Below are 27,007 nucleotides of genomic sequence, written 5' to 3'. Positions count from 1 at the left end.
ATTCCCCAGTACCCAGCACCTTAACCCCCATCATCATCATCATCATTGAAAAAGTCGAGCATTTCTTTCCAGCCATTTAAACTTTGCCACGTTTGCCTGCGATCGTCTTGAGGCGCGTGGAGAAAGCGCAACTTGAGTATTTAGAAATTTATTTAAAAGTTGTACTAAGGGAGACTCGCTTTCCACCCCTTGCCCCGTTTCCCACTTTTCTGCTACTTTTTCAGCAGTTTTCCTTTCACTGCGCCCAGTTACGCGCATAAATTTTGTTATGGAACTTTTTCACAAGGTTGTTGTGGCCGTAATGTGTGAAAGCGGTGGTGTGCGGAAGGGGCCAGTGAAAGTTTTTTTCACAGGCATCCACTTTGCTTCATTTTAATTTTTTCGCTTACTATAAAGATGTGTGCTATCTGACCGCAATTGTGTAGCCACCAGTTAATCCCCACTGGAGTTCGTAAAAGGGCGTTTGAAAGAGCAAGGTAAAGATAATCATTTGGAAACTACGAGAATATCTATAATAAAACAAAAGAACTGCTTATATTAGGAATATTTTCCTGACTACAGACATAGAAATGTTAAGTTCAAAATTCTCGAACTCTATGAAAACGATTTTTAAAATAATTTCAATCAGGTTAAATATACCTAACTAAGAAATGCGTAGCTTGGTATCTTTCAGTTTCCTTGCGATTTACCCCTCGTGCAAATTGCGGCTTGGCTAGCAACTTGCAAAACTCCGAAACTCCAGATCTCGTTAAGCTCGGTATTGCCACAGAAATTCCCGAGATATCGCAAACTTTCCATTTTTCCACGGCTTCGTGCATATTAGAATGTCACTCCTAATGCAAACGAAATGCCGCCTGGGAAGCTGGGAACCTGGTCTGCTGCACTTTCCTTTTCACATTATCTGGGCGGACCATAATTCTGCGTTAAGTTGCCGCTGGCGAAATTTCTGCTGCGTGAGCCCGTAAAATGGGGGCCCAAAACGCGCTGGCACTCATAACTTGGTACAATTCACAGAATTTGCGCACGCAAAAAGCTTGTAAACAAACACAATAAATTTGAGGCTTGGCGCTGCACACAAAACAGGTGTTAATCCTGCTCCGCTAAAGCATTTCCTTTCCATTCCTTTCCTTTCCGCTTTCTTCTCCGTTTTTCCAGATCCTGGCCAGCACCTAGTTATCCAAATTTCGCAACAACTTAAAGCTGACGGCAGAATGCTGGGGGATTCCCAGACACCGTGAACAGAAAAGAGGGATAATCATAAAAAATTTGCTGCACATGGAAAACAATTGCACTCATTTGTAACACACGAGTGGAAGCGAGAGAGAGAGAGAGAGAGAGAGAGAGAGAGAGAGAAGTGAGTGAGCGAACCCGCAATTTGCATTTGTTGTTGCTTTCAAGTTGCCTTTTTCAGTTGTCCTGGGCAACTAAATTCTTAGAGCTTCAGGAGTACCCAATCGACGGTAGGATACCCTGTAACAACTTATATATAAATAATAGATAGAATATCTGTCTAAAATTTTATTATGAAGTCTGCCTTTTTTATATCGACATTTCGATCCTTAAAAAATAGTATTATTTTAAGCACGCCATAATATAAATGTCCATTGCATTAGTAGACAACTTTCATTACCACTACAGGGTATCAATCCGAGGAGAAAGACAAGGAGTTGAGAGCCACAACTTCAGTACTGTGCTCCAACAAACGGTATTACTACCCACACACACACACACATGAGGACTAGCAGTTGGTCTACCTCCATGTCCTGGTTGCCATTTGGCTCTAATGCCGTTATTTAGTTTTAGCATACGAGCAGCTTTTAAAGGTTATCTCATTTCAGCCATTCTTTTGTCTTTTTGTTGTGCGTTGCCGCTGAAAAAACAATAAAATCGCAAAAAAAAAATACAGGAAAACAAATCCCCACAAAAAATGAAAATAAAACAACGACCGAAGTGGAAGAGAAAAGCTTAAAATGCAAAGCGCATTCAACGCTACAATATAAATGTATGTGTGAGCACACGTGTGCAAATACATCGGTGCATTTCTGTGTGTGTTAGTGCGCTGGCATATGCTGGCCGGCTTTTGGTATCTGTTTGAGTGTGTGTGTGTGGCCGCTCCTTCGTTATGTCCGTGTATTGGTTGGCGGTGAAGTTTCACCATTTCCCTTTTGCCGTTACTTTGACAACCGGAAAATGCTCGAGGCGTTGCCAGCCCTAAAATTGGCTAGTTAAAAGCTCTCCTATTCTAGATTTCTAGAAAGCTTTCTTCAAGCCGATTAAGAATGTCCTTTAATGATAAATTAAACACAAATAATTGTCTAATCCTTAAAATTTCTCTGATTCAATGCGCTATCTTTCATCGGTTTAAACATACAACTCATTTAAAGTGTCATATTCATATGAACATATTTAGCAACAAAATACACCATCCGCTACGTTTAAAGTGCCTTCTCTGTAAACTATAAATAGGTAAATGCCTACTCTCTGATATTATAACTTATTTATAATAATTCAATACAAGGTCACACTTTGGTCACGCAATAAAGCAGGCAGTTAAATGCTTTGAACATTAAGTAGATATAAATATCTAGAATATATCCGAATTTAATATTTTCCTAATTACTTCAAAAGCAATGTCCATTTCAATCCATATCCTACACACCAAGCTAAGAGCTTAGGAGGATACCCTTATCAAAAATTTGTAAACAAAATTTCGAAAATTCTAAAATTATAAAAATAGTGTTTGGGGTAGTTAGCTATGTTTATTGGCAGTACAAAACTTTCTTCATTTAAGCTCTGCCACCTTCTTTGGCCAAGTTGTAGCGAAAACTCCGATTAAAAAGAGCTTAACTAGAAATATTTGAAATCAAAGCGTGAACTTAGCTCAAATTTGCTGTTTGTTTTTAATGACAACAGATTGACAACGCAAACGTAAACAACGGCATGCGCTATAACAACACTATTAATAACCGAAATACAAGGAAAGCAACCCTGATTCGGATCCCCACCCCGTTGCCCACCGGGCTTTCTTGCCCCAAAGCGTTGCCAATGTCAACCGTCACGAACACCCCAACAAGCCCACCCCCTGGAAACTCCATCCCATTGTCTTCGGCGTTTTCAATGCCGGCGCACATACAAATTCCGGCTACGTTTACGGCGTGGACTACGCTTATAAACAAAGTTTGTTAATATTTCTCAGCCAACGGACGCGCAATTCGCCTCGCATCTCGCCCGTAAAAATCTAGTTAGTTTATAGCTCGCAGAATGCGGAAATCACTTTTAAGAGTCCAGCAGTAGTACGTCGTTTTAAAATCAATCTTCCGAACAGTTAGTGAATGCTTGTCTATGGACAAATGGTTCGGAGAGAAACGTCTCTGGCTGTTTGGTAACCACCTTCCACTTCTGCCCAGAAGGTAAGTCGAACTTGGCATTGCATTGCATTGAATGGTAACAAAAAGAGCTATCCAAAAATTTTTGCATTGTTTTGGCGCAAACTTGAACTTCAAGATTGGCACGCAGATAAAGTGCTGGCCCTGATATTGTTTTGCTTAACATCAGGCCTTGTGAATAACCTTACTGTAAATAGTAATCATCGTATGAAAACATTGTGGGACTCGTTCTTTAACTAACATTGAGATGCCTCCTTTGAACGCCCCGAAGCTGACAGTTAAAAGCTACTCAACTTACACAAGATCTAACCAAGAAGCCACAGGACCAAAAAGGACAAAAACTCCAATCAAATTGAATTTCAATCAATGCGAGTATATGTGCATGGAAAAAAGCTGGAGAAGAACAAAAGCAAGCAGAGAAGAAATCAAGCATAGAGACATCAAATTGCATTGAAATGCGTTCGTTGCTCGGATTTGTCCCCACATTCACCCCGCTTACCATCCGAATTCTGACAGCCAGGACAAGCAGCTCCGAAAGAATATTGCATACTTATGGGAGCGCATGATGTAGCGCTTTTTAATGCTTTTGATCCTTGTAGACGAAACCTTTTTTTGGCAAATGTCAACGACACTTGCGCTTCAGCTTGAAAGGAACAGGAATATATGTGCGGCCGGCGCAGGGGAAATGTATTTGTTCGAATATCTGACTAAAATAGACAAAAATATTGCCAAGCAGACTGTAAACAAATAATTGATACCTAACACTTGTATTCGCACACATGTTCTTTAGAGTTACATATATTTCTTTGGTAATTATATCACTTATAGTTTGATTCAGAATAAGACAAGATCATAATCATAGAAAACACAAGGGCTATATTTTAGAAGTCTGCAAAATAGGTAAAAGTAATTTATCTTGGGATTCTCCGGCATCCAATCTCATTTATATTTAGATGTTTTGGCATTATGCAGATTGACCTTTACCAAGGTCTCAAGAACTCGATGTTCATTGGAACGGACATAAAGTTAAAGAAACTAGATTTAGACCGGCTATATCGCATCACGATCTATTCTTGTGTTTAAAAATGATTTAATGGGACTGTTCTGCCTATATGAACTCACTTGGCGAAGGGACTGTTCAGCAGTTCGCGTTTTCAGTTCGCCAGCAGGGTACTCACATTTGTTGGCTGCTTTCATGGCATTTGACAGTCGCTCCCATTCCCACAGTAGATCCCAAAAATCACAGGTGCCCCGCCTCACCTTACATAATTGAATCCCCTCAAGCCGCGCGTCCCCTCCAGCTTGCACCGCTGATTTCGTGTTCCTCGCTGTGGCATGTGGCAAACTCTGCCTCAGCCAGGCTTGTGACTCTCATTCGCCTGCCGTCGCAACTCTCACTTCTCGCATAATGCGCCTGACTCATTTGCATGTGCCTTTGGCTTCCCCCGGCCGCATTTTTTCTGACCCAAAAAAAATCTTAAACAAAATGAAAAAGCAATGCCGGCACGAGACACGTCAGAAACAGAGCCGTTTTTTGCACCTGTCTGAGGAGGAATGTCGCTCCATGCATAAAGGATTCATGATGTCCGTTGCATTTGAAATCATGTATCGATAAAATAAATAGACGGCAGACCGCTCAAGTGAACCTTAGTCATCCTGGGACCCTGCAGCCGTGCGAACGCTTGGCGACGTGCAATGTTTCACAGCTCCTCGTTCTACTTGCCGCAATCGTTTCAGAACTCCTTTCTCTACCGGCTCATACAGAAGATCCAGGTGTGCAATGAGCCGGACTTAGTTGAGACCAGGCAGTACAGGTGGGTCGATTAGCGCCGTTCGTGGCCCTAATTAGCTTTGCCAACTTTTTGCGGAATGAAAGTGAAATACAGTGCTGAAACGGGCAGAAAGGATAAACTTTTCCCAATGACATTTGAGTCGGTGCTGGTGGAGCCGGTGGAGCTGGTGTTGCAACGGCCTTGGCCTTTGATTTCACACGCATATGCCTTCTTCGTTCTCCATTCGCCACAGCACACAGCACCTCCTCTATCCCCGTAAGTAGGCAATGCTTTTTGCACAGACCTCGCACTAAGTTTGGGACACTCGGTGCGTGTGTGAGCATTCGGCATTAATGGCTTGTTATTTATTGCATTTTACGCTTGTTTTCCCAAAGGCCACGTCAACACAGCCCTCACCACCAGCCCGCAATATTTATATGGCCAAAAGGTTCAGGGACTTTGCAAGGCAATGTGGGGGCTTTGCTAAAAAACTTTACTCACTTGACATATGATTCCTATTTTCGCAAGTACAGACACTTGAAATAAACACACAAAGCAGCAGTAATTACGTAAAAGTATGTGTTTCGCTAGAAATTACGATTATTTTGATCCGAACTTAGTAATGTTTTACCTTCTGTCTCCTAAATCTCTTTCTTTCATTTAATTATCTGTAAAATGCATCTGATTAATATGCATATTAGAGTCTATCTTTTTCTTTAATACAAAAGTCTTAGTTCCCGTATCATTGTTATGCAATACCCATAGCTTCAAAAACTTTTAGCCCTTTTAGCTCACACAATTGCCGGCGGTCAATATCAGAATGGTAAATAAACAAAGAGCCATAAAGCTGAAAGGCATTGACCCCAACATCAAGTGCAAACATCATGCCAACGACATGAACAAATAATTACTATGGTGCGCAAACAACTTCATAGAACAATTAATACAAAAATATAATTGAAAGCCACAAGAGCCTAGAATAAAGGAAAAATCAAAGTGGGAAAGGTTAAAGTGCTTTCGCGGAAACAAAAGCTGTCAAATGTATAAACCGGCAAGCAGATGGTGTTCAAGTTGGAACGGGGTCGACTGGAGTTCTCTGTATTTATGCAAATGAAATTAAAGAAACCATTGGGAGTCTACCCACTCTCCTTAGTGGTGAAGTTCCAGGAAACCAGGGATCCAAAATATTATCCCGGACAAAGAATTTCCCTTATGTATGTACCTTATTTATTGCTTATACAATATGCGTGATTATGGTGCTTAATTTATTTTCGACGCTCACCTTCGTGTTTTGCCGCTGCACTTAAATGCATTATTAATGAAACACGCGAGACCAAAACAAACAGAAACATAAGAATCAAAGTCGCCATTGGCCAACGCGGCGTATGTGCGATGTCCGCTGATGCAATCGAGTTGCTACCAACTCCGGCGCTCTCCCAACTCGTTTCTAACCAAAAGCACCTCAGTCGTTTGCCGGCTCTTAACGTCTTCACATCGTGTAGTTCTGCCAAAAAGTTATCGGGCTTTTTGTTTGGCCCAAGTGAAGTGAACACGAAAACAAACCAAATATAGACAAACGGTGAACTGGAAAAAATTGGATATTACAATGAAAATGTTTGAGATATCCAAATTGTTCTCACTGCGAAGGTATGCACATCAATACAAGAGTTTATTCTCTTGTTAAAAAAAGACAAAAAAAAACATTTCCTATTGCTTATTAACATAACTAACCTTTAAGTTAATAAATAATACAAGTTTCTGATTGCCGTGAAAGTTTAAAGTTAGGACAGCTTCGAAAACAAACACAATAGGTGACCCCTGGCAAGCAAATTAGCTGCAAGGCAACTAAAGTTACTCAACCAGGAAAAGCCATCCCTAATACTGTTATAATTTCCCAGCGATTCAAACATTAATTAGTAATAAGGACCCCAAATAGAATCCACCCCGAAACCCTCACGTAGCGCCAGTCACGACAAACTTATTGCACTGCTGCACCAGTTTAGCTTTATGGAATCCTCCAGCAATCTGTGTCAAAGAACCCGGTTCGAAAGCCACTCCTTCTCCGCCGCCTTCTCCTTGGATAGAGGACTCCAGGAGGTAACCTCAAAATGTGTAGGGAAAGGAGCTGGGAAAGCCAAAGAAGCACACCTTGAATGTCTTCCGGTAGTCGCTAGAAAAAACAACAAAGGGGAGAAACTTCTTGAACAACTTTGTGGCAACTGCGCATGGATTTGGTTTTGTTGTGGTTTTTAGCTTTGTTAACTTTGGTCGCATTGCTATGACATTGGCCAGTGGGGTGGAGTCGACCTGGAACATGGGGCCAGGTCTGCTCCAGCGATTCCCCCATTCGGTGCTCGGTTGTCAGACAAAACATACGTCCGCTCAAGCGGTCTACCCATTCAAATATTTATTGATCGACAGGCTAAGCAGAGTATTTGGCGCATGGTGTGTATTGTAGACTTTCCCAAAAGGACTTTAATCAAATAAAATCCAATTCATTCACAATTCAATATATAACTCTAGTGGCAAATACGTCAAATATTAGCCAGATGGGTGCCTAGGTAAGTCATCTGCTTGCTGCGTTTTCGGTGTCCTGTGTTGCTTTCATTTATTTGTGCCACCCACCAAAACCACCATATCAGCAGCACACAAATACTTAATTGCATGCCATGTTTATGACCCACACACATGTTAGCAAAGATGCAGAAAGCCCCAAGTAGGGTTCAGTTACCCCGTTTAAGGTTTGTGGCTGGCATTGAACTGTCAACGTGGAAGTAATGCCGATTTGAAAGAAACACGCTCTCGAACACCTGGGCTGAAAATCGATTTAGTTTTCGTGTTCACGCTAGAAAGTTAATTACCTTCGGTTCCGAATCTAATACAAAATGGACATCGACTAAGTTTTTTTTTAATCTTATTTACACAGAGCCAAATTTGGAAATAAGCTTAAATGTCGACACCACTTAAACTGGCAGATACGTTTTCTTTTCCATTTCATGCAATTCATTAATCCATACACTAAAAACAATGACAATTGCAGCAACCAATTCGACATGGGGTAATTTTTACTTGGGTAAAAAAAAATCGATTTAGTTCTCGTGCTTATAAGTGGCAGACAGTTAATGATTAGGTTGTGTATCTAATGGCAATTGAATGTTTACAATATCGATTTATTTGATTAGCTTTATTACCGTGAGGCTACATTTAGATTGGTACAAGTTAGCAGGGAGATATACTTCGGCACAAATTAGTTTCTTATCTGTATTATTTCCGTATTATTATAAAAGACTCATTAAACATTTTCGAAACCAAACCAAAACTTACGTTTGAAATAATTAACTCATTCTAAACGATTTCTCATTTGTTGTTTGTTTCATTCCATCGAAATCAACTAACCAAATCATACCGAATTCGTGAAACCAAACCTCCACCATGTTCTGGACATCCCCAAAACAAAATCTATTCAATATAATAAACTGTATATATGCATATCACATCAAATCGTAAGACAGCCCTTGAAATAATAACAGATCGAATCGAATATCAAATCACCCCATACTCGCATACCCTCGAATGTTCGAGGTTCAAGTTCGCCCCTGTGAGTCCACATGTGTTCGTGTCTGAGCTATCAAACAGAAAAATTCTTAAACATTTTGTGTGCCCAATGCAAAGCAATGCGACGTGCAAACATCAAACGTGGTCAATGTTTGAGCTCAAGGTAAAATCCACTCCAAACTCAAACTGATCGTTAGCCGCAGTCGGGGTGGGAATGCCGGAATAACTCTTACCCCTTAACTTCCTTGCAGACCACAAGGTAGCAGCAAAATGGATCGCTACGAGAAGCTCAGTCGGCTGGGCGAGGGCTCCTACGGCGTGGTCTACAAGTGTCGGGATCGGGAGACGGGTGCTCTGGTGGCGGTGAAGCGGTTTGTGGAGTCCGAGGACGATCCAGCGATTCGAAAAATTGCACTGAGAGAAATTAGGCTACTAAAGGTAACCCCTAACTTAGCCATGGATACCTATTTGATTTACTTACTCACAAGACATTTCTTGCAGAACCTGAAGCATCCGAACCTTGTCTCCCTGCTAGAAGTGTTCCGACGGAAGCGGCGCCTCCACCTGGTCTTCGAGTTCTGCGAGCTGACCGTGCTGCACGAACTGGAGCGCCATCCACAGGGCTGTCCGGAGCACCTGACCAAACAGATCTGCTACCAGACGCTGCTGGGCGTGGCCTACTGCCACAAGCAGGGCTGCCTGCACCGCGACATCAAGCCGGAGAACATCCTGCTCACCGCACAGGGACAGGTGAAGCTGTGCGACTTCGGCTTCGCCCGCATGCTCAGTCCGGGTGAGAACTACACGGACTACGTGGCCACCAGGTGGTACCGGGCGCCGGAGCTGCTGGTGGGCGACACTCAGTACGGCACACCCGTGGACGTCTGGGCCATCGGCTGCCTCTTCGCCGAGCTGGTGCGTGGCGAGGCCCTCTGGCCAGGACGCAGTGACGTGGACCAGCTCTACCTGATCCGCAAGACGCTCGGCGACCTGCTGCCGCGCCACATCCAGATCTTCGGGCAGAACGAGTACTTCAAGGGCATCACGCTGCCGGTGCCGCCCACGCTGGAGCCACTGGAGGACAAGATGCCGGCCAAGTCGCAGCAGAACCCGCTGACCATTGACTTTCTCAAGAAGTGCCTGGACAAGGACCCAACCAAGCGCTGGTCCTGTGAGAAGCTCACAAAGCACTCCTACTTCGACGACTACATCGCCAAGCAGCGGGAGCTGGAGCACGTCAACAGCCTGGAGGCGGCCAATCTCCGCCAGCAGCAGCTCGCCTCCCAGCAGTTCATGCTGGCCACCGCGGCCCAGCAGCTCCAAACTGGTCCTGCCCAGGCGGCGGCCATCGCCGCGGCCCGGGATAAATCAAAGGTACGTACTGCCATCCTCTCAAAGGATAATTCAAGAAGTTTTAATGAGTATTTGCGTATGTCCTTCAATTACAGACTTCAAACACATCACTACCGCTGCTGCCTAGCACGCAGCATCATCACCACCCGCATCAAGATTACGTGAAGCTGCAGCCGCTGAACAAGAATGCAAACCTGCTCCATCGCACCGAGCATCATCTGCCCACAATTTGAGTTTGTGCACGGATTATAACGAAGTAATGTCCTTGAGCGAAAATTGAGCCCGAAATTTAACTTATTTACTGCTGGGAATAAATGTGTAAAAGTATTCCATTAATATATCACTGGGTGGATGGATATTAAGTGTAAGCAAACACTTGGCAACTCATCCCTTCGGGACCCGAACTGAATTAGTAACTAAGTCTAAAGTGCAATTTTTAGCCATCATCAAATAAAATGTGCTACATAATGTTTTATTCCATAAATTTTCAATTCAGTTAGTCCATGCGATTCGCAAATCACTCCAAGTTAATCTTTAATTCACTTTCCAGTGGCGTCCTTGCTCGAATCCTTTGCTGCCTTGCACACACACGTACATTGAATTAAAAATCCTTGCAGCATGTCGACCAGTCAAACGTTTACCTTCCACCTCCAAGTCTCACCTACTTGTTGAGCCTGCCCAGAATTACACATTTCTATATATATTTAACCAGGAGCGGATTAGGTGCATCCTATCTGAGATTCCCTTTTTTAAGACTCCGCTCCTGAAGTATTTCACCGACGACAGTTCCAGCCTCCTGGCCTCCATGCCACGTTTTTTGGCCGCTTAATCCAGTGCTAAGCACACGGCAGATAATCAGCGACACGTATCGGCTTACGTGTATCCTAGTCGTGTCCTAAGGACTTTGTTGATGTCCTCCAAGGAGCTTCAGAAAAACGTTTGCCCGAAAGACGCTGATGAAAGGATTAGACAAGCTTATTCCGCTCTAAGACTATTCTAAGGTGAGGCCAAGTCAGTAAAGACAAAATAATACTAACGGTGGAGTAACATCATGAGTTCAACATGGGAGTTGGTAAAATATATAATTTTAGGCACTATTAAATATTACAAACAAATGCACAGTTGTCCGTACTTTTCAGCAGAGATGCAATATTTTCCGAAAACTTTTAATTAAATCACAAAAAATTTTGGTGAGAACAGAAGCTGCTTTCCCAAGGGCAGCAAAGCAACGGCAGCAGTCAACAAAAGTGTCAGCACATATCGCAGAAATCTCCTGGGCACAACTCATGTCCATGTGGCCCGGATTTTCGTTGGCAGATGCTCAGAGAAACATCGAGAGAATAAAGGAGAAATTGAGAATATCGTTGGAAGCCATTGGACGCATTCCCAGCATTATCCACTGCGACTCATGCTCCATTGCCAGCGTCACCAATTGTTAAGTATTTTGATTTTTGTCGTTTGGCCAACACAATAGAATGGTTCACCGAATATCCCCATCCCTGTCTGCCCGCAGCTTGTCTGCTCTTTTCCTTTTTCCCCCAGCTTTTCCGGTCGCTGTGCACTTGGTTGCGAATGTAAAATGGGAAAAGCATTTGTAAGTCGAACCGGCCATTGAAGCATCCCGCTTCCTGGTCGAGGATATGCAAAGTGTCTCCCAGACAGTTGCATAATCTGCAGTGCCGTTTATGCAAAGTGCCCGCCAAAAGTCCTGGCAACCAAACCCACACCCACAGAGATGGAAACTTTCGTCCTGCTGGATAGTCAAGGATATTGTTGCACAGTGCAAGTGCAAGTTGCTGAGGAGAGGAATCGAAGACTTATCGAATAAGCAGATAGGGATTTTTACATTCACGCTGTTGGCTTTCAGAGAACTTACAAAACTTTTTAAAGCTTGTGATTTACTAATTTAGCTTTGCAATTTACATTCTGTAATTTCTTTTTATTTTTTACTGTTGAACGTTGCAATATATCCAATTGTGTGCTTACAGTGATAGGAGCATGAGTTTCTTTAAAGATACCTAGGCATATTATAAAGCTGTTTCAATTGTTTATGTATAACTTGTTAATTTGAATAAACTAACTAACAGACAACCATTCCTGGAATCATTGATCAGTACCATCGATGCATCTGGTTCTCGGCGTAGCGTCGATTCAGCTCACTCTTGCGCTGCACATCGCCGCCCACTCCGTTGAGTAGCTCCTTGGTCTGCCAGTTGCGGTAGACGGACGGATCCGGCTGGTGGTCATCTCCGGTGCTCAGGGCCTGCTGCTGCCACCACTTCAGCGGAGGTTGTGGATACGATGCCTGCACGGGAAGGACGGAAACCACCGGCGGCTGACGACGTGGCCACAGGCCCAGTTTGCTCAGTCGCTTCTCCTCGTCGATGTTTGTGTCGTGCATGTCGTGCATACGCAGCACGTGGAGCGGCTTTGCTGCATCCTTCGGGCGAGTGCTCCTCATGACCAGCGGATGGAAGGGATCGTCTCCATAGAGCTCGCGGTAGCGGTCACTCTTCACCAGGCCGATGATCTGGAACATGGCCACGCAGGCACAGGCATTGTAGCCCACAAACACTGAGAGAAGTCGGTGGAGAGTCACTAATGTTTCTATAGCAACTATGATAGAAAACTAGCGATACTTACATATATAGAAACAGCCCAGCAGAGTGAGAATTATGAGAAAGCCCAAGTTAATCTGCTTCTTGAGCATAATCATCAGAATGATATGAAGAAACGTAATTTGTATAAAGTAGACAAACTCGCAGAATGCCAAGGGTAGTAGAAACCATTTCCGTAACTGATTAATACAAAAAACCCTAAAACTCTTTGGTACAAAGCAAATGTATTGAAAGGACTAGCCTAAACTTACCTTAATAGCACCATAAATACTTAAGATGCCTGCCAGCACGTGGACATAAGATACTGTGTGAGCAACTGCGGTCAAGATACCGGGATCTAATTATACAGAATATTGCGTGAAATTGTGATCTAAAATGCCATTAAACATTTGGTGCCAAGACACCCACCGTTTTCACACCAACTGATGAACCTTCGAGCCCACTTTTTGTCTTTATACTCAGCGTCGTGCTCCAGCAAATCGATCAAAGGTTCGAAAATTTTGACGCCCAACACAAAAAGTGTGATACTAGAAGCCAACTCTCTGATCTGGAAGCGGAAAGGGTAAGTTTTATGGGGAAGAAAGAAGTTTTATTGTAACTTACGATATTTAGAACAGAAACAATAACGACCCCGAGACGCACCGAGCAATAACACATATATGATTCCATTAATAACATATTGAATTTGGTATTACCGGTAATGTCGGTCCGTAAATCAGAACTGAGTACTTCGTGCCACAGAGAATTCGGAGTGTCAGCCACACAAATACCACAAATGCGCACTAATTGCCGTCCAGCAAATGACACAACCATGTACAAGATGCCAATCTGAATACATGCGGTAATGGACTTCATATCCAAAGCGTCAAATTTCGGTTCAAATGGCCAACATATATCATTCGCTGCACAGATCTCGAATGGAAAGCCACAGAATGTCGGCCTCAACTGGAACAGGTGGCCCAGTTGGTCCCGGGACAACATGGTGCTCATGGAGAGCTACTTCTTTTGTGCCTCGGTGCGACTGGGTGTCCTGGTCACTTGCATTGCGGCCATCGTGAGTTTATACTATACTTTTGATCGCAGTTTTCACTTATTTCGTTTTCAGTTGAAAAACACTGTCTTCATGTGGTTGATATTCGCCGACGGCACAAATTTCATTACCTTCTTTATCAACATAATGGAAACTCACTATAGAACCAGCACGATTGTTAAGGAGTCCGCCACCTGGGCGGAGAATTGTAAGTAGTTATATCTGGTGAATGTACACTACTATAACTAGTTCTGTGGCTTTGAGCTCTAAAATAGTTCTTCTTTATATGTCGTGGAACAAGAAGTAACTTACTATTAAAACAAATCTTTGAATTGTATCACTTTATATCACCCTACAGATTCCAAGGAGCTCATGATGTTTATTCAAATCTACAGTTCTTGCCACATTGCAACTTGCGTATTGGCGGCTTATGGCGCATACAAGGTCAGCCTTTACATAGTTTCATATATAAGAATAGTAATATTAATATTTTCAATGCAGCTCAAGAAATACAACGTGATACCATTGGCTATCTTCGAGTTCATTTACACAGTCCAAGTGGTCGTAGTCGTCATTATAACGCTTCGTATTGCCCGACATATTGTGCCATTGGCCACCTTAATTTTGATGACCATTGGCCTTACATTTTACGCAAGTAGGAATCGAAATTTGTTATGCCACATTTGTGTATGATAACCTCTTTTTTTGCAGTGCTAGTGACCTACGACACGTTGGCGTTGATTGCCTTTGTGCAAATAATGTTTCTGGTGCGGAGCCAACGATATCAACGACTTTACGGCCCAGATCCTCTGAACCCCGTAACAAACGGAGTGCAACTCACTGAAGTGAAATTCAGTTATCCGATCTCACAACAACCAATAATTATTTACGTAATGCCCAAAGCGGGGCAAAAACTGTGGGATGTGCCACAATCGAAGTGGTGGCAGGATGGAAAACCTGATGCCAGCGTTCAACAAAACCAAGCTCACGAAGTGTCCTCTGATTTTTTTCAGCGCCAGGAGCTTTTATCAAATGTTTTGCGACGAAATGCCATAAAAAAAGACTATCTGCACAAAGAAAGTGTTGCGATTTAGATAAATATACAATGTCATGAAACCATTCAACAACTTTGTATTTTCAATTTAAGTTATATTTATTATCCATTTATGCCACTACATTCTACATGAAACAGTGCTCTTACTGACACAAGTGCTCTAAATAAATAAAGTCCCTTAATATATTATATTTTCACTCTGATTGGATCGCCAGCACTGTTATTTAACTTATATGTTGTGTACTTACATACTATTTGGTTTTAGTAAAATCGGATAATATCATATTTATTACATATTATAGACTCTTTTCCCACCATAGTTCTGGCACAATCCTAACTTAGATGGGACATAAATTCATTAGTTACCTCATCTCATATTTTTGGGCGTTGCTCATTGCAAAGGTAATGTCACGTCCTGCAGGCTGAGTTCGCTCTGAAGAGCACTTTATATTCGGGTTCGATTTTATCCTTGATAAATTTGGTCATTTCCTTTGCGTATTGAAGTCGAGTAGGGTCTCTGTCGCTGGAATGCTTGATGCCAGGACTGTGCACCAGAAATGCTGGACTCAAGACGTGGTATTCGTAGTCCAGAAGACACATGGCGTAGTTCTGCAATGAAATGTTGCACTCTGAATCGTAAGCCTCACTACAGTAGTCACTCACCTGTATGCGCTTGTTCGACTGACCCTCCCAGGTGACGCGTTCGTCGAACAGCGGCTCCGTGTTATCGCTTACGTAGAAGGGCTCCCAGGCGCGGAACTTCCATTTCCGCAGCGTCTTGCTGAACACGTGCAGCTGGTCATCGGCCTTGGAGGTGCGATTGAGCCACCCTTCTTGGCCCGGAATCGTGTGGCATGTGGGGCACAGCTTCAGGTGGAACACCTGTGCCTGCTGTTTTCGATAGAGCGTCAACAACTCGTCCTTGTCCACCGGCACTTGAACACCCGTCTCGATCTCGAAAACGGGCAGTGGATACACCCTTCTCCGCTGCCTGGGATCCAGGGGCAGGACACTGTGATTCCTGGCCACCATGTCAAGGAATTGGTCCACGAAACCCGGACTGGGGTACAGCTCGATGTCGCAGGCGAAGATGAAGTGGGTGTTGGCCGCCTGCCTGGCTATATTCCGGCCCACATTGATGGGGTAGGTGAGGTTGGCCCTGGACTTGTAGCTTTCCGTAGGAGGGATTCGTGTGTAGGGCGGCGATACCGACGTGCATATATTCGGGTAAGATAGGGCCTCAGCCTCGTCGTATGGTACGTGGTCCGGCATGTGCCGGTTCGGGAAGTACACGTGGAATGAGACCCAGTCCTTGATGCTATCGCTCTCCGGCAAACAGTTTCGCACATACCGAATGGCATCCAGTGTGGTGTTTAGATCATAACCCGGCGTGTGGATGGCAAAACTTACAGGAGCACGCCAGCTGGAAAATAAATGCATTAAATAAGCAAATAAATTATTGAAAGAAATACAGCTATTATCTTAGCCACAACTGTAGAGTATAGCTATAAATGTTTTTAAAGCACTCACCGTGAGACCACCATTTCAAGATTATCGAAGAACGTAAAATCCCCGTTGGTGGTGTACGTCACGGCCTCGGCACAGCCGACATCCCGACTCTTGCGTCCAATCACGAGATTCTGGAGCAGCCAGAAGTCTCCATGCTGAAGCCTCTGGAAACGCAGCGATCGATTGCGGCACTTGAGCAATGATTGCAGAGCCTTGGTGCGAGGGGAGTCCTCTCGCATGACTGGGATGACTTTGGGCTGCCGATCATTGTGCAGATATAAGTCGGCAGAGGAACTTGGTGGATTTGAGGCGTTGGGCAGCAAGAGTGACACCGATTTGCGCCCACCGATGTTTGAAGATGCGGCAAGGTTCTGAGCCTGCTGCAAGTTCCTCCAAACCAGCAACAGTGCCACACTGAGAAGTATGAGCACTGGCCACAAACGGATATATCTTCTATTGCAGAAACTTAGGGTCACCATGCTGGATTCATGAGCATTGATTCTGGAACTTCTTAGATTAAAGAACACCACCTACACCTGTAGACGAAAACCGAAATATTGAAATAAATCCGTGGAAAATGCTACGTGCTTAACTGGATTTGGAAATCGAAATAAGTGTTTATGGTAGCTACTGAGCTTTTGCCTTGTAGTTGGGCCTAATTTACTGGTCTCTTTGTATAAAGTCAAATTAGTATTTGACTCATCCGATAAGATCCCATTAATGTGGTAGCATGCCTGGAGGTTCAACGATGTTTTATAATGTTCTGATAATGGGGCTGTCCTATAATGAAGATGACTACCTCCTTTTACCCAGTAAAACTAAACATGATTTACGTACGCAGATAAAAGCGGTAGCATTTATAGTTTCATACACAGAGAAAAACTGCGCAGATCTTCCCAAACCAGTTAATTGAACATATAAAGATTATATTAAAATTGTAATAATGTAGGCTCAATGAATAGGCAAGATAATATTTAAAACTAAGTTTTCTTCTGGCTCAACTTCTTCTGTTGCCGTTTTCATTTCAAACAATAAAAGGTAATTTTATGACGATTTTATAACGTAAGCAACCAACGCCAATCGTTCAAAGATATCTGCTGTTACGATTTTAAGACAAGTTATTTCGCGAACCGAACACCATACAGTAATGGAAAGAGACTAAATTTACTAAAATTCCCGCGATGTGAACATGGTTAGAGAGATTTTCTTATCCGTCTAGTTATCACGATTGCGTATTTTCCTATCCTTATCATATCAATTCAATAACAATAAACAATTGATAGCGCTAATCAATCGTTAGTCAACTACCAGTTTGGTCAAGAGACGATTAGGCGGCTTTAACATACATTTCTTACCAAATCGATTATCCGCCATTTATAACTATAATCAGCAAATTCGAATCCCTATCAAAATGTTTTAAAAATTATTGTGTATGGAAATCGGGTTATCAAGTTTACCATGTTACGTTATTTTGATGTTTTATTGCGTTCTATTAAATACGGATCACTTTAAAAGGAAGTTAAAGAGCGAAAGAAATGGTTAACGCACGTAAAATAATGATTTTTGATAATCAACAAATTTAAATTTGGCGGCCATTTACGATACATTTACTGCACTTTTACATCGATTGCTTTATCGATGACATTCTCGATAGTAAGATTGCAACTGATTGGCCATCCCTATTGTCAATGGTGCGTTTGTTTACATTCATAGAAGTTTCAGTTTAAGCTTCAAGTAATACATCCACGTCTAGCAAGGATGTCGGACAACGAGTACGAGCGATTTGAGATTACAGACTACGATCTGGACAATGAGTTCAACATCAACCGGCCTCGTGGGCGCCAGAGCCGGCACCAACAGATCTACGGTACGTATTGAAGTTTCGGCCAGAATTGGTTAGTAAACTAACTTTTCGCAGGCATTTGGGCGGATGACAGCGAGGAGGAGAGTGGTGGCGAGGCGGGAGCCACACGAAGGGGTCGCGCCGCCCGTAAGCCCAAAGACTACACCATGCCCGTCAATTTTGTGGCCGGCGGCATTCAGCAGGCGGGTAAAAAGAAGAAGAAGGCGCTAAAAGCCGATAACGAAAAAGGTTCGCAAAAAGATGGTGCCGAAGAGGACCAGGACGAGCACAGCGACAACTCGGCCGACAGCGGACGACCAGCCTTTGGCCAGAACGACCCGGGCAGCTCCAACAGCTCCGCGGAAGAGGAGAAGCCATCGCTGGGCCGGAAACCGGCAAGCACCACATTTCAGCACCGCTCGCACATCGCCAGCGAGCGCAACGTGGGCGCCTGGGAGCAGCATACACGCGGCATCGGAGCTAAGCTGCTCCTCCAAATGGGCTATGAGCCCGGCAAGGGTCTGGGCAAAGACCTGCAGGGCATTTCGCAGCCGGTGCAAGCCCATGTCCGCAAAGGCAGAGGCGCTATAGGCGCCTATGGACCCGAAACAGCCGCAAGCATCGGAGGAAAGACGAACAAGAGCATCAAGGTGGATGAGGACGTGCGCGAGGCGAAAGAGTTCAAGGACCAGCTGAACAAGTGGCGAAAGGGCTCAGCCAGTGGAGCCGATACGGTAGAGCGGCAGGGTAAGCGCTACTACTACAAGTCCGTGGAGGAGGTGATTGCCAAGGGCAACACGTCTAGCCACTTGCTGTCGGAGAAGCTGAGCAAGAAACTTGGCAATGTGCCGGTGATCGATATGACAGGCCCAGAGAAGCGAGTGCTGAGTGGCTACCATGCCTTGGGACAGGCTAAAATTACGCCAGAGGAGACGCTCTACGACGCGGAAACGACGGAAAAGGGATCCGCTCCCGTCTGCGTGTTTGCCATGCCCGAGCTGACGCACAACCTGCAGCTCTTGGTCAGCCAGTGCGAGCAGGAGATCATCGCCATCGACAACGAGGAACGCGAGTCTTCCAGCCAGCAGGCAGCGCTGGAGAGCGAGCACCGGAAGCTGGAAGAGATCGTCCAACTAGAACGAAACCACATACGCACGCTGGAGGAATCCCTGGACCGAGTGGAGCGATTAAGCGAGAATCCAGATTTGAGTTTACCTCAGGCGGAACGACTCTTTCGGGAGCTGCTCGTGGACTATGCTGCCGAGTTCCAAGAGTTCGGGCTTGCAGATCTGGCAGCGGGTGTGATAGCGCCGCTACTGAAGAAGGAACTAGTGCAGTGGCAGCCACTGGAACATCCAACGGAGCCGCTGCAACTTATTAAGAAATGGCGCGGGATGCTTCAGCAAGGAGATGCCGCTGAGCAGCAGCCCCGCAACGTCTTCGATCCGTACTCCTCGCTCATCTGGGCCGGGGTGATGCCTTCGTTTCGGGCCAGCGCCGCCGCATGGCAGCCCAAGGAGCACCCGCCGATGGCGGCACTGCTGGATGCTTGGGCACCACTGCTACCTAGTTGGGTGTTGGATTCGGTGCTCGAGCAACTGGTTCTGCCACGATTGGCGGCTGGAGTGCAGGAGTGGGACCCTCTCACCGACACCATCCCAATCGACAGTTGGGTGCTGCCGTGGCACGCCATCTTGGGCAGTAAGCTGGAGGAGGCTGTCTATCCTCAGATCCGCAGCAAACTGGGCGTTGCATTGCGCGCCTGGTCGCCGCAAGACCGATCTGCTAGGGCCATGCTCACGCCCTGGCAGAAGGCCTTCCCCGAGGAGGAAATGCAGGAGTTCCTGCAGCGGCACATAGTGCCCAAACTGCAGGTGACTCTAGCCGAGTTCATCATCAACCCACTGCACCAGGACCTGGAGCTGTGGCAACAGGTGTGGGAGTGGCACGAGCTCATCGATCCAATGTACATGGCGCAGCTACTGGACAGACACTTCTTCCCGCGCTGGATGCAGGTGCTCGTAGTCTGGCTGAATCAGTCGCCGGACTACGCGGAGATCTCCCGTTGGTACACCGGCTGGAAGAGCATGTTGAGTGAACCGCTTCTGCGCGAGCCCAGCGTTAAGGAGCATCTGCGGCGAGCTCTGGAGATGATGCACAGAGCCAGCGATGCCCTGCTGCAGCCCACGGTCACGCCCACGCCTCCGCCTCCAGTTCCGCCGGCTCCTGTCATAATGATGGACCTGATTCATCCGCCCGCCCAGCTGGAGTTCAAAGAGCTGGTGTCGCAGCAATGCGCCGACTTGGGAATCATCTTCGCTCCTCTGCCAGGGCGACGTGAGATGGGCAAACAGGTAAATGAAAATTCGTTTTTGACCAAAGATATTTATATACTGATATATTTATGATCTGATTTACAGATTTATCGCGTGGGCAAGCTGTTCTGCTACATCGATCGTCACGTCTGCATGGTCAGCGATGGAAGCTTCAGCAACTGGAAGCCGATGGCACTGAATCATCTGCTGGAACGCTCTCAAACGGGCATCCTTTAAATAAATAATTGCGAAAATGTACCAGTCGTTGATAAGTTTCATTTCTGGGAACCCTAATTTATTTCCCCTTTATACTGATAAATATAAAGTCACTGTATGGAGCTATCAAGGCTTTAATGTCCGATTCTGTATAGAAAAGAGAAGAAATTTCAATATTTTTGAAATTGAAAAGGATATATCCAAGTTTTTCACCACGGTTTTGGTCTGAGCTGCATGCTCTATAAACTTGAGATGTAAATATACCAACAGTATTTTTCGGTATTTCGTCATTGGAAACAGGCGTTTTTTTTTTGTTAAATGTATTGTATTAAATTATTGTAAACCATTTATCTTTTAACGGCTTTTCGTTTTTATTATTTTCTTATCATTCAGACAAATTGACCAATAATAGCCAAATAACCAAATTTGGGAGAAGTTGCAAACCTTGCAACTAATCGACACTCGCAGTCGGTCATCGATGCTAGTAACACCGATAGTATCGGAGGTTATCGTCCCGCTTCCACCGCTAGCCATCGCAGCTGACTCTAGAACGCGTCGGGGAAATAGGAATAAACTGACTGAGTTCGCGTTCGGTTCGTGTTGCGCACGGCAAAGCAAGCAAGTACTGAGCCAAATGCGGTTCGAAGCGGTGCAGTCAACAGAAGCTCGCGCAGTGCAATACAATTAATTGTAAATCCAAGACACAAGCACTACTATCGCGATAATCACAGCTAGCAAATTAAAACCGCGTGTCTTTCGTTTCGCTTCTCCCGCTCTTTCGTTGCACTCCGCCCACACTATTCGCCAATGCAGTCGTGAGTGCGTGTGTGTGTGTGCGTGCGTATTCCCACCAAATTCAATGAATTCGACAAGCAGTGCAATAAAAGCGCAACTAAAACAAAAGTGATTCCACCACGTGCGCCGCTCTCTCGCGTCTTAAGTTCAGTTGTAGCTGCTTTCGTTTGTTTTGCTGGCGTCTCGCTCTAACGGCTTCCTCTGCTTAATTTACCGTTCGCCGAGCAACCGGCACGCAAATATCCGTTGGATTAGGACTCATTAACGGGACACTCACACAAGGACATCAAAATGGTGCAGGTGTGTAATATACTTAATTTTAAAGCAAAGCTATATTAGTAATTTTTAATGAAAGTCTTGAATTATTATGCCCATTTATAATTACTAGGATATTTTTACGAATTTAGTTTCAATAAGTCTCCTAGTCGCTGCAATTTGTTGAATCATCCTAAATACTCCAGATACAGATACCTTTTTTTTTGTTACTCTACGGTCTATTCAAAAGCGCTATATATAATATGGAATACTTATTTTTTCGAGTATATGGTATGTTCTTTCCTTGACTATTTAACGTCTTATTATGTGGTATATCAACATTATCCTCGAAAAATATTTGATAATGTTTGTTTTTATCCAGTTTCGTATTATTTGAACTACTACAAAAAATTCATATAAATTAAAATATTGTACACGGAAAACATGTGCTAGAATTATTTCCTTGCTACAAATCAAAAAAGAACTATTTCAGGTTTCCAAATCAATGATATTCCACCCTGCCACTGACCTTTTGACGCCATCGTGCACAACCCCCATAATCCCAAAACGGGACACCGCAGCTCAAAATGCACTTTATAGCTAACATCCCGAGTCGATTCGCGCCTCACCACCCAACCCAAGTCAGTCTTAAACCACCCAAAAACCCAGCACAACCCCCACTTCACCCCTGGTTGCACTTTCCCTAGCCCAAATCAACCACCAAAACCGGAAAGTTTGGAAAAATATACAGCTGATATAGAAAACTGTCGAGCTTCCAGAGTTATGGCAAATATGGCAATTATAAATGGTTGGTCGTGCTTCGATATCGACAGACGGTCCCGCCCGTACAGGTCGCCTCCGAACGTAATGCACATAAATCGGCGCATTTAGTCAATTTTTCCTTCAGCCAAGCGGACCAAATGAAGCCAGGAAAATTAAATTGGGGTTGCAACTAGCTGACACCCTTTTATTTCAGCTAAAGATTCAGAAAGTTTAAACGGTTATCAATTATTATCAATTATCAATAATTTTAAATAGATGATCTTTATCGAAATCCATTACACTAAGCTTTTGTGCAATTAAGGAAACATAAACCATCAAACTTATTCTCGATACCCTGTATTTGTATCTATGTGGAGAAACGAATCCTCTGGCTAGTCACCTGCCGCCGTTTCCCCGCGCCAAATGAGTGAAGTACCACTTTTCGATTTGAAATGCGTTTTGCGCCTGCCCCGTCCAACTGTCCACCCTGCACCACCACCCACCAGCCACCGCCCACTCATCACTGCATCCAGGACCAGCCCAACCGCCTCCATCCACATGGTCGTCAAAGCGCTTTTTACCCATTTGCATTTGCATTTGCCGATGCCCGGGCCGAGGAGTAGGTCCTTGGTCCCTGCATGGAGTGTTGTTGGTGGTACTGGGTGGTGGGCAGTAGGCAGTGGGCAGTGGGTGGATTCAATGCGTTTTGCACTGCGCTTTGGACTGCGTTCAATAGCCAAAGCGCACGAACATTTCTGACGTTTGACCGAACTTTGTTGTTGTTCCAGTGCTGCAGCTGCATCAGCATCAGCATCAGTATTAGCAGCCTGCTCCTCCGTTCGTGTGGCTAATGGTAAACTGCTGGGGAGGAGGTAATAGGCACATTTGTGCCCCCACACTCAATACGCAGTACGCACCACCCGAACCCCCTCGCCCCACAGCGAGTCTCTTATTTCGTAACTCCAAGCGCCAACGAATGTCAAAAGCACAAAAATTTCAACGAGGATAACAGGCACGGAGGCATGCTAATCAGGACAATTAAGTTAAAAGCAGCACGGATGCAGGAGTCTGTTTAGAAGTTTGGAACTTAGGTTCAGCGGCCATTCACCACTATTATTACAGATTCCTATACTATAGGGTGTTTTTTTTAGAGGTATAGAACTTTAAATTGCAATAAAACAACGATGGATTATTCGATTGACATGAATTTTATTGACATGAAAGATAATCTTGTGGCATTACATTTTAAATATGATTTCTGGCATATGACCGCCACGGCTGGCTCGGATGTAGTCCAATCTGGACGTCCAATTTGCAATGACTTTTTCCAATATTTGGCCGTATATCGGCAATAACACGGCGAATGTTGTCTTCCAAATGGTTTAGCGTTTGTGGCTTATCCGCATAGACCAATGACTTTACATAGCCCCACAAAAAGTAGTCTAGCGGTGTTAAATCACAAGATCTTGGAGGCTTATGAAAAATCGGGAACAACAGCAATCTCGTTTTGGGCCCATTCGACGAATCTACGCCTTGCTTGATGATCGTTTGGTTTCAATTCTTGCACGAGTTGGATTTTGTAAGCACGCATGACGAATTGCCAAACCAAACTGAGAATAAATCACTTGACAGCTGTTAAATCGTCATTGACATATGCACTTAAGTTATACTCTAAAAAAAGTTAGATGAATTCTTCCAAAATGGATTCACTTGTTTATGAAAACCAAAACTTTTAGTTGTACACAAACGAAATTTAACAACATTAAGCATAAAATCAAATCAAAGCTGTAATTTCAGTACTTGGTTTTTTGTGATGCCTATTTAACTTTTCTAGGTAATATTTCAGTCCTTAGTTAATTAGTGATGTTCATTCATGACCATTTTTGCACTTAATAAGGCAGAGTTTGCCTACACATTTCCTCGCTTTTGAGAAACTTTGTCTGCCACCCATCGACAACCTCTTTCATAAGGCAACTTATCTTGGCAAATAGAAAATTCTTGTTTGCCTCCCTTAGCATCGATTCGATTGCAGTGGATCCAATCCTTCTCCGATTTCTTCTGCTGGCTTGGACTTCAATGTAGGTTCTATTTTATCACTGGAACGTGGAGCTGCTTTCAGAGTTTGAATAGTGAAGATTGCGATATAAAATGGTTAAATGAGGTTCTGGGCTGGGTGGATTTCTAGTCGAGCTCATCTGAAGACATCTGTTAAAACAGCTCCACGTGGAGGGTCGTCCATGACAATTAGCACAGGATTCGCAGATTAAGGCATTTTCATCATGCTCATTCTGCTCATCCTGTTGCTGCTCGCGATAAAAACGCATGTTAATGGGATTAAAACTCCCTTGGCTTTCGGATAAAAGATTATCGTGTCCGGATCGCCCAATCCGCCAATGTGACCCTTGATAAGGGGCTTCCTGACTCACGATTTCCCACTGCTCCGTTGGTTTCAAGCAGCACCTTTGGTATCGAGCGTATTGGGTATTCAGCCAGCTTATCAGCGACAAAAGTTCCGGCCAGGGGATCAGCAGCATTAGGCAGGTCCACCCAAAGCCCCTGTGATCGGATGCAGTGAAGATCAGCCAGTATGAGGTGGCCCTCAGCAGGCGGTGATGCAGACGGCGGAACAGAGTGCGCCGCCACAGGAAACTGAAGCGCTGGCAGGCGGACTTGAGCAGCCAAGCGCCTCCGATCAGCGCCAAGGTTATCGCAGTGGGCCGCTCCTTGAGCACCAGCTTGAAGTTCACCTTAAGCGTTCCAAGGCGCAGGTGCCGCTCGCGGTCCGATGACATTAGGGCGGCTGCGACCGCCAACACACCCGCCAGGTGGGCGCCCAAGGCCGCAGCTGAGCAGTAGAAGGCGAGCAGCGAATCCGCCAGGAGCGGACAGCTTAGCCACAAAACGAGGCCAAAGGTGAACTGTGTTACCCGCTCAAGGTCGCAACTGATCACTTCCAGCGTAAGGACAAACGGTTCAACTGTATAGATGCCATAGCAGGCGTGATCATGTGTGGCCATCGTAACGATCCTTGGCTCCTCTGTTGAATGCCCCAGTGGCTTCCCCTCGTGGCAATCGTCCAGCTGGCGAACCGCCTGATGGACTTCCCGCACGGTGGCTCCCTTATACTGACTATAATCTCCGTCAGCGGCTATCTGCAAGCGCAGGCGGTTGCTCTGGAATACGTTCCACATGGTCAACTCCATTGGGGGCTGACAGTAGACCTGGATCTGATTGTGCACGTACAGCATGTTGAGCAGCGTCTGTGCATCGTGGATGTGAGGTTCACCGGGACGCAGATACGTCGCCTGCTGCTCGTGAAACGCCTCAGTCCAGCTAACGAACGAGGATGCTGCATTGAACAGCCCAAGGATAACGAAAGCAAGTAGTGTGGGACTCATTGGATGACAGGTTTTTATATTTGAGATATTTCGGGTCTAGAACGGGGTGCGAGTTTCAAACTAAAATGAAGCGGGTTGCTTCGATGGAAATATCTAGAAAACATACATTTCTCATATATCTCAAGTAATCTCAAGTTACAGAAGCTTCATAGTATCAAATGGCCAAAAATAGGGAATATTTGACAACGAAAAATGTGTCCCTCTCTTAGGATGCCAAGTTGCCTTCTTCCATTCGGTTTTTTTTCAGGACGTTCGAATCCTTTGTGCCCCATTTTTCTTCAATTTTTCGTTGCCATTCCTTTCTACGTCGTTCGTTCCATTTCTTTGCATTTCCATAGCGACTTTTTCTACGTGGACTAGCGAAATGCGTATGGGCTGATGACTGACTTTGGACCACGCGTACTAACTACTACGAAGGACATGGGGCACAAAAACTCACTACGAGCGTGGTACTACACGCCAAACCTCCTTCTCTTTTTCTCCTTTTTTTTTGGCAAAAGTCAGGGGCAACAATGAAGGAGGAACAAAATAAAACACGGCGCTCGTTCTATCAAAGTGGAAGTCGCGGCCTGCAAAGGATATAAAGGCAAACAGAAAGCTGGAAAAAAAAGCACGACGAAAGTCTAAAAAAGCAAGGAAAAGCCGGGAAAGGAAACTGGGGAAAGGCAGAAATCCCCGCACAAAGTGGCAACCGGAAACTAACAACAAACACTGAATGCGGGAGCAACCGAGATGCCAGATACATACATATATGTTCATCTGTGCGGAGGAGGGGCAGGAGGAGAGAGCAGGGCAACATGCTTTTTTGCATTATGGCCAAAAATCGAACTGGAATTTCTGCAATTTTTTCGGCCCGCTCCCTGTTGTTGCTTTTGGCCTGCTCTGCTGTGTGGCTATCATTGCGTTCGTATGCAACGCAACGGCCTTTTTTTGAGGTGGTGGGCAGTGGGCGATGGGCGATGGGCGGTGGGCGGCGGTCTTGTGGGTGGGATTGGGGCTGGGAGACAGCCGGTGGCCTCATGCATTTTCCGTGTTTCGTATTGTGCGCAAAATAAATTGGTAAACAAGCGAGCAGGCCAGAAAGAGATGGGCCCGGAGAGCGAGAGGGGGAATGTCCTGGTCAATGGCAATACATACACGACATCC

General features: G+C 44.8%; 7 protein-coding genes across 12 annotated transcripts in view; 4 read left to right on the top strand and 3 right to left on the bottom strand.

Annotated features, from left to right (window-relative positions):
- The first annotated feature begins 3,268 nt into the window (after positions 1 to 3,268).
- On the top strand, positions 3,269 to 10,393 carry LOC120458823 (cyclin-dependent kinase-like 1). 4 transcript variants are annotated; one of them, XM_039646636.2, is made up of 4 exons: positions 3,269 to 3,410; positions 8,965 to 9,151; positions 9,215 to 10,087; positions 10,162 to 10,393. In XM_039646636.2, the coding sequence occupies exons 1-4, from the start codon at positions 3,343 to 3,345 to the stop codon at positions 10,297 to 10,299; spliced, it is 1,266 nt and encodes a 421-aa protein (XP_039502570.1). In that variant the 5' UTR covers positions 3,269 to 3,342; the 3' UTR covers positions 10,300 to 10,393. The 4 variants fall into 4 exon arrangements, with proteins under 4 accessions (XP_039502570.1, XP_039502568.1, XP_039502571.1 ...); XM_039646634.1 differs by lacking the exon at positions 3,269 to 3,410 and adding an exon at positions 5,071 to 5,200; XM_039646637.2 differs by lacking the exon at positions 3,269 to 3,410 and adding an exon at positions 6,573 to 6,805.
- Positions 10,394 to 12,176: 1,783 nt separating this feature from the next.
- On the bottom strand, positions 12,177 to 13,362 carry LOC120458655. The gene is made up of 5 exons (XM_039646386.2): positions 13,288 to 13,362; positions 13,093 to 13,231; positions 12,936 to 13,021; positions 12,710 to 12,863; positions 12,177 to 12,640 (listed from the first exon to the last, which is right to left on the bottom strand). The coding sequence occupies exons 1-5, from the start codon at positions 13,360 to 13,362 to the stop codon at positions 12,177 to 12,179; spliced, it is 918 nt and encodes a 305-aa protein (XP_039502320.2).
- Positions 13,363 to 13,663: 301 nt separating this feature from the next.
- LOC120444123 lies at positions 13,664 to 14,808 on the top strand. Its single transcript, XM_039623677.2, has 5 exons — positions 13,664 to 13,738; positions 13,790 to 13,922; positions 14,073 to 14,158; positions 14,216 to 14,369; positions 14,426 to 14,808. Exons 1-5 carry the CDS (start codon positions 13,664 to 13,666, stop codon positions 14,806 to 14,808), a joined length of 831 nt encoding a protein of 276 aa, XP_039479611.2.
- A 79-nt stretch (positions 14,809 to 14,887) lies between these two features.
- On the bottom strand, positions 14,888 to 17,427 carry LOC120458884 (beta-1,4-glucuronyltransferase 1). 3 transcript variants are annotated; one of them, XM_044006287.1, is made up of 3 exons: positions 17,344 to 17,427; positions 16,299 to 16,813; positions 14,888 to 16,191 (listed from the first exon to the last, which is right to left on the bottom strand). In XM_044006287.1, exons 2-3 carry the CDS (start codon positions 16,754 to 16,756, stop codon positions 15,177 to 15,179), a joined length of 1,473 nt encoding a protein of 490 aa, XP_043862222.1. In that variant the 5' UTR covers positions 16,757 to 16,813; positions 17,344 to 17,427; the 3' UTR covers positions 14,888 to 15,176. The 3 variants fall into 3 exon arrangements, with proteins under 3 accessions (XP_043862222.1, XP_043862223.1, XP_043862224.1); XM_044006288.1 differs by having other exon boundaries at positions 17,372 to 17,423; XM_044006289.1 differs by lacking the exon at positions 17,344 to 17,427 and having other exon boundaries at positions 14,888 to 15,377; positions 15,432 to 16,191.
- Positions 17,428 to 17,967: 540 nt separating this feature from the next.
- LOC120458261 (septin-interacting protein 1) lies at positions 17,968 to 20,693 on the top strand. The gene is made up of 3 exons (XM_039645850.2): positions 17,968 to 18,144; positions 18,196 to 20,474; positions 20,541 to 20,693. The coding sequence occupies exons 1-3, from the start codon at positions 18,036 to 18,038 to the stop codon at positions 20,670 to 20,672; spliced, it is 2,520 nt and encodes an 839-aa protein (XP_039501784.2). The 5' UTR covers positions 17,968 to 18,035; the 3' UTR covers positions 20,673 to 20,693.
- A 474-nt stretch (positions 20,694 to 21,167) lies between these two features.
- The window catches only part of LOC120458302 (neuroguidin), a 36,656-nt gene continuing 30,816 nt past the window's right edge, over positions 21,168 to 27,007 (top strand). Inside the window, exon 1 of the mRNA XM_039645906.2 lies at positions 21,168 to 21,746. Coding sequence (XP_039501840.1) covers positions 21,738 to 21,746 — 9 coding nt within the window. The 5' untranslated portion in view covers positions 21,168 to 21,737. The remainder of the gene's footprint in view (positions 21,747 to 27,007) is intronic.
- Positions 24,150 to 25,929, bottom strand: LOC120458308. The gene has a single exon (XM_039645917.2). It carries the CDS (start codon positions 25,859 to 25,861, stop codon positions 24,557 to 24,559), a length of 1,305 nt encoding a protein of 434 aa, XP_039501851.2. The 5' UTR covers positions 25,862 to 25,929; the 3' UTR covers positions 24,150 to 24,556.

Source organism: Drosophila santomea, chromosome 2L, assembly GCF_016746245.2.
Source record: "Drosophila santomea strain STO CAGO 1482 chromosome 2L, Prin_Dsan_1.1, whole genome shotgun sequence".
In the NCBI taxonomy this organism is placed as follows: Eukaryota; Metazoa; Arthropoda; class Insecta; order Diptera; family Drosophilidae; genus Drosophila; species Drosophila santomea.
The sequence above is the reverse complement of the archived record's forward strand: the minus strand, read 5'-3'. Positions and strand labels throughout refer to the sequence as shown.

What these genes read in the sequence shown, in the direction of transcription:
- LOC120458823 (XM_039646634.1), top strand. Translation starts at nt 5,082, where the DNA reads ATGTTTCACAGCTCCTCGTTCTACTTGCCGCAATCGTTTCAGAACTCC. An exon ending in GTTGAGACCAGGCAGTACAG is followed by an intron (nt 5,201 to 8,964) that starts GTGGGTCGATTA and finishes ACTTCCTTGCAG; the next exon opens with ACCACAAGGTAGCAGCAAAA. An exon ending in CGGCCCGGGATAAATCAAAG is followed by an intron (nt 10,088 to 10,161) that starts GTACGTACTGCC and finishes CTTCAATTACAG; the next exon opens with ACTTCAAACACATCACTACC.
- LOC120458655 (XM_039646386.2), bottom strand. Translation starts at nt 13,362, where the DNA reads ATGTTATTAATGGAATCATATATGTGTTATTGCTCGGTGCGTCTCGGG. An exon ending in CATCAGTTGGTGTGAAAACG is followed by an intron (nt 13,022 to 13,092) that starts GTGGGTGTCTTG and finishes CTGTATAATTAG; the next exon opens with ATCCCGGTATCTTGACCGCA. An exon ending in GCTGGGCTGTTTCTATATAT is followed by an intron (nt 12,641 to 12,709) that starts GTAAGTATCGCT and finishes GACTTCTCTCAG; the next exon opens with TGTTTGTGGGCTACAATGCC.
- LOC120444123 (XM_039623677.2), top strand. Translation starts at nt 13,664, where the DNA reads ATGGTGCTCATGGAGAGCTACTTCTTTTGTGCCTCGGTGCGACTGGGT. An exon ending in TCACTTGCATTGCGGCCATC is followed by an intron (nt 13,739 to 13,789) that starts GTGAGTTTATAC and finishes TTTCGTTTTCAG; the next exon opens with TTGAAAAACACTGTCTTCAT. An exon ending in TGGCCTTACATTTTACGCAA is followed by an intron (nt 14,370 to 14,425) that starts GTAGGAATCGAA and finishes CTTTTTTTGCAG; the next exon opens with TGCTAGTGACCTACGACACG.
- LOC120458884 (XM_044006287.1), bottom strand. Translation starts at nt 16,756, where the DNA reads ATGGTGACCCTAAGTTTCTGCAATAGAAGATATATCCGTTTGTGGCCA. An exon ending in CTTGAAATGGTGGTCTCACG is followed by an intron (nt 16,192 to 16,298) that starts GTGAGTGCTTTA and finishes TTTATTTTCCAG; the next exon opens with CTGGCGTGCTCCTGTAAGTT.
- LOC120458261 (XM_039645850.2), top strand. Translation starts at nt 18,036, where the DNA reads ATGTCGGACAACGAGTACGAGCGATTTGAGATTACAGACTACGATCTG. An exon ending in CCGGCACCAACAGATCTACG is followed by an intron (nt 18,145 to 18,195) that starts GTACGTATTGAA and finishes AACTTTTCGCAG; the next exon opens with GCATTTGGGCGGATGACAGC. An exon ending in GACGTGAGATGGGCAAACAG is followed by an intron (nt 20,475 to 20,540) that starts GTAAATGAAAAT and finishes TCTGATTTACAG; the next exon opens with ATTTATCGCGTGGGCAAGCT.
- LOC120458308 (XM_039645917.2), bottom strand. Translation starts at nt 25,861, where the DNA reads ATGAGTCCCACACTACTTGCTTTCGTTATCCTTGGGCTGTTCAATGCA.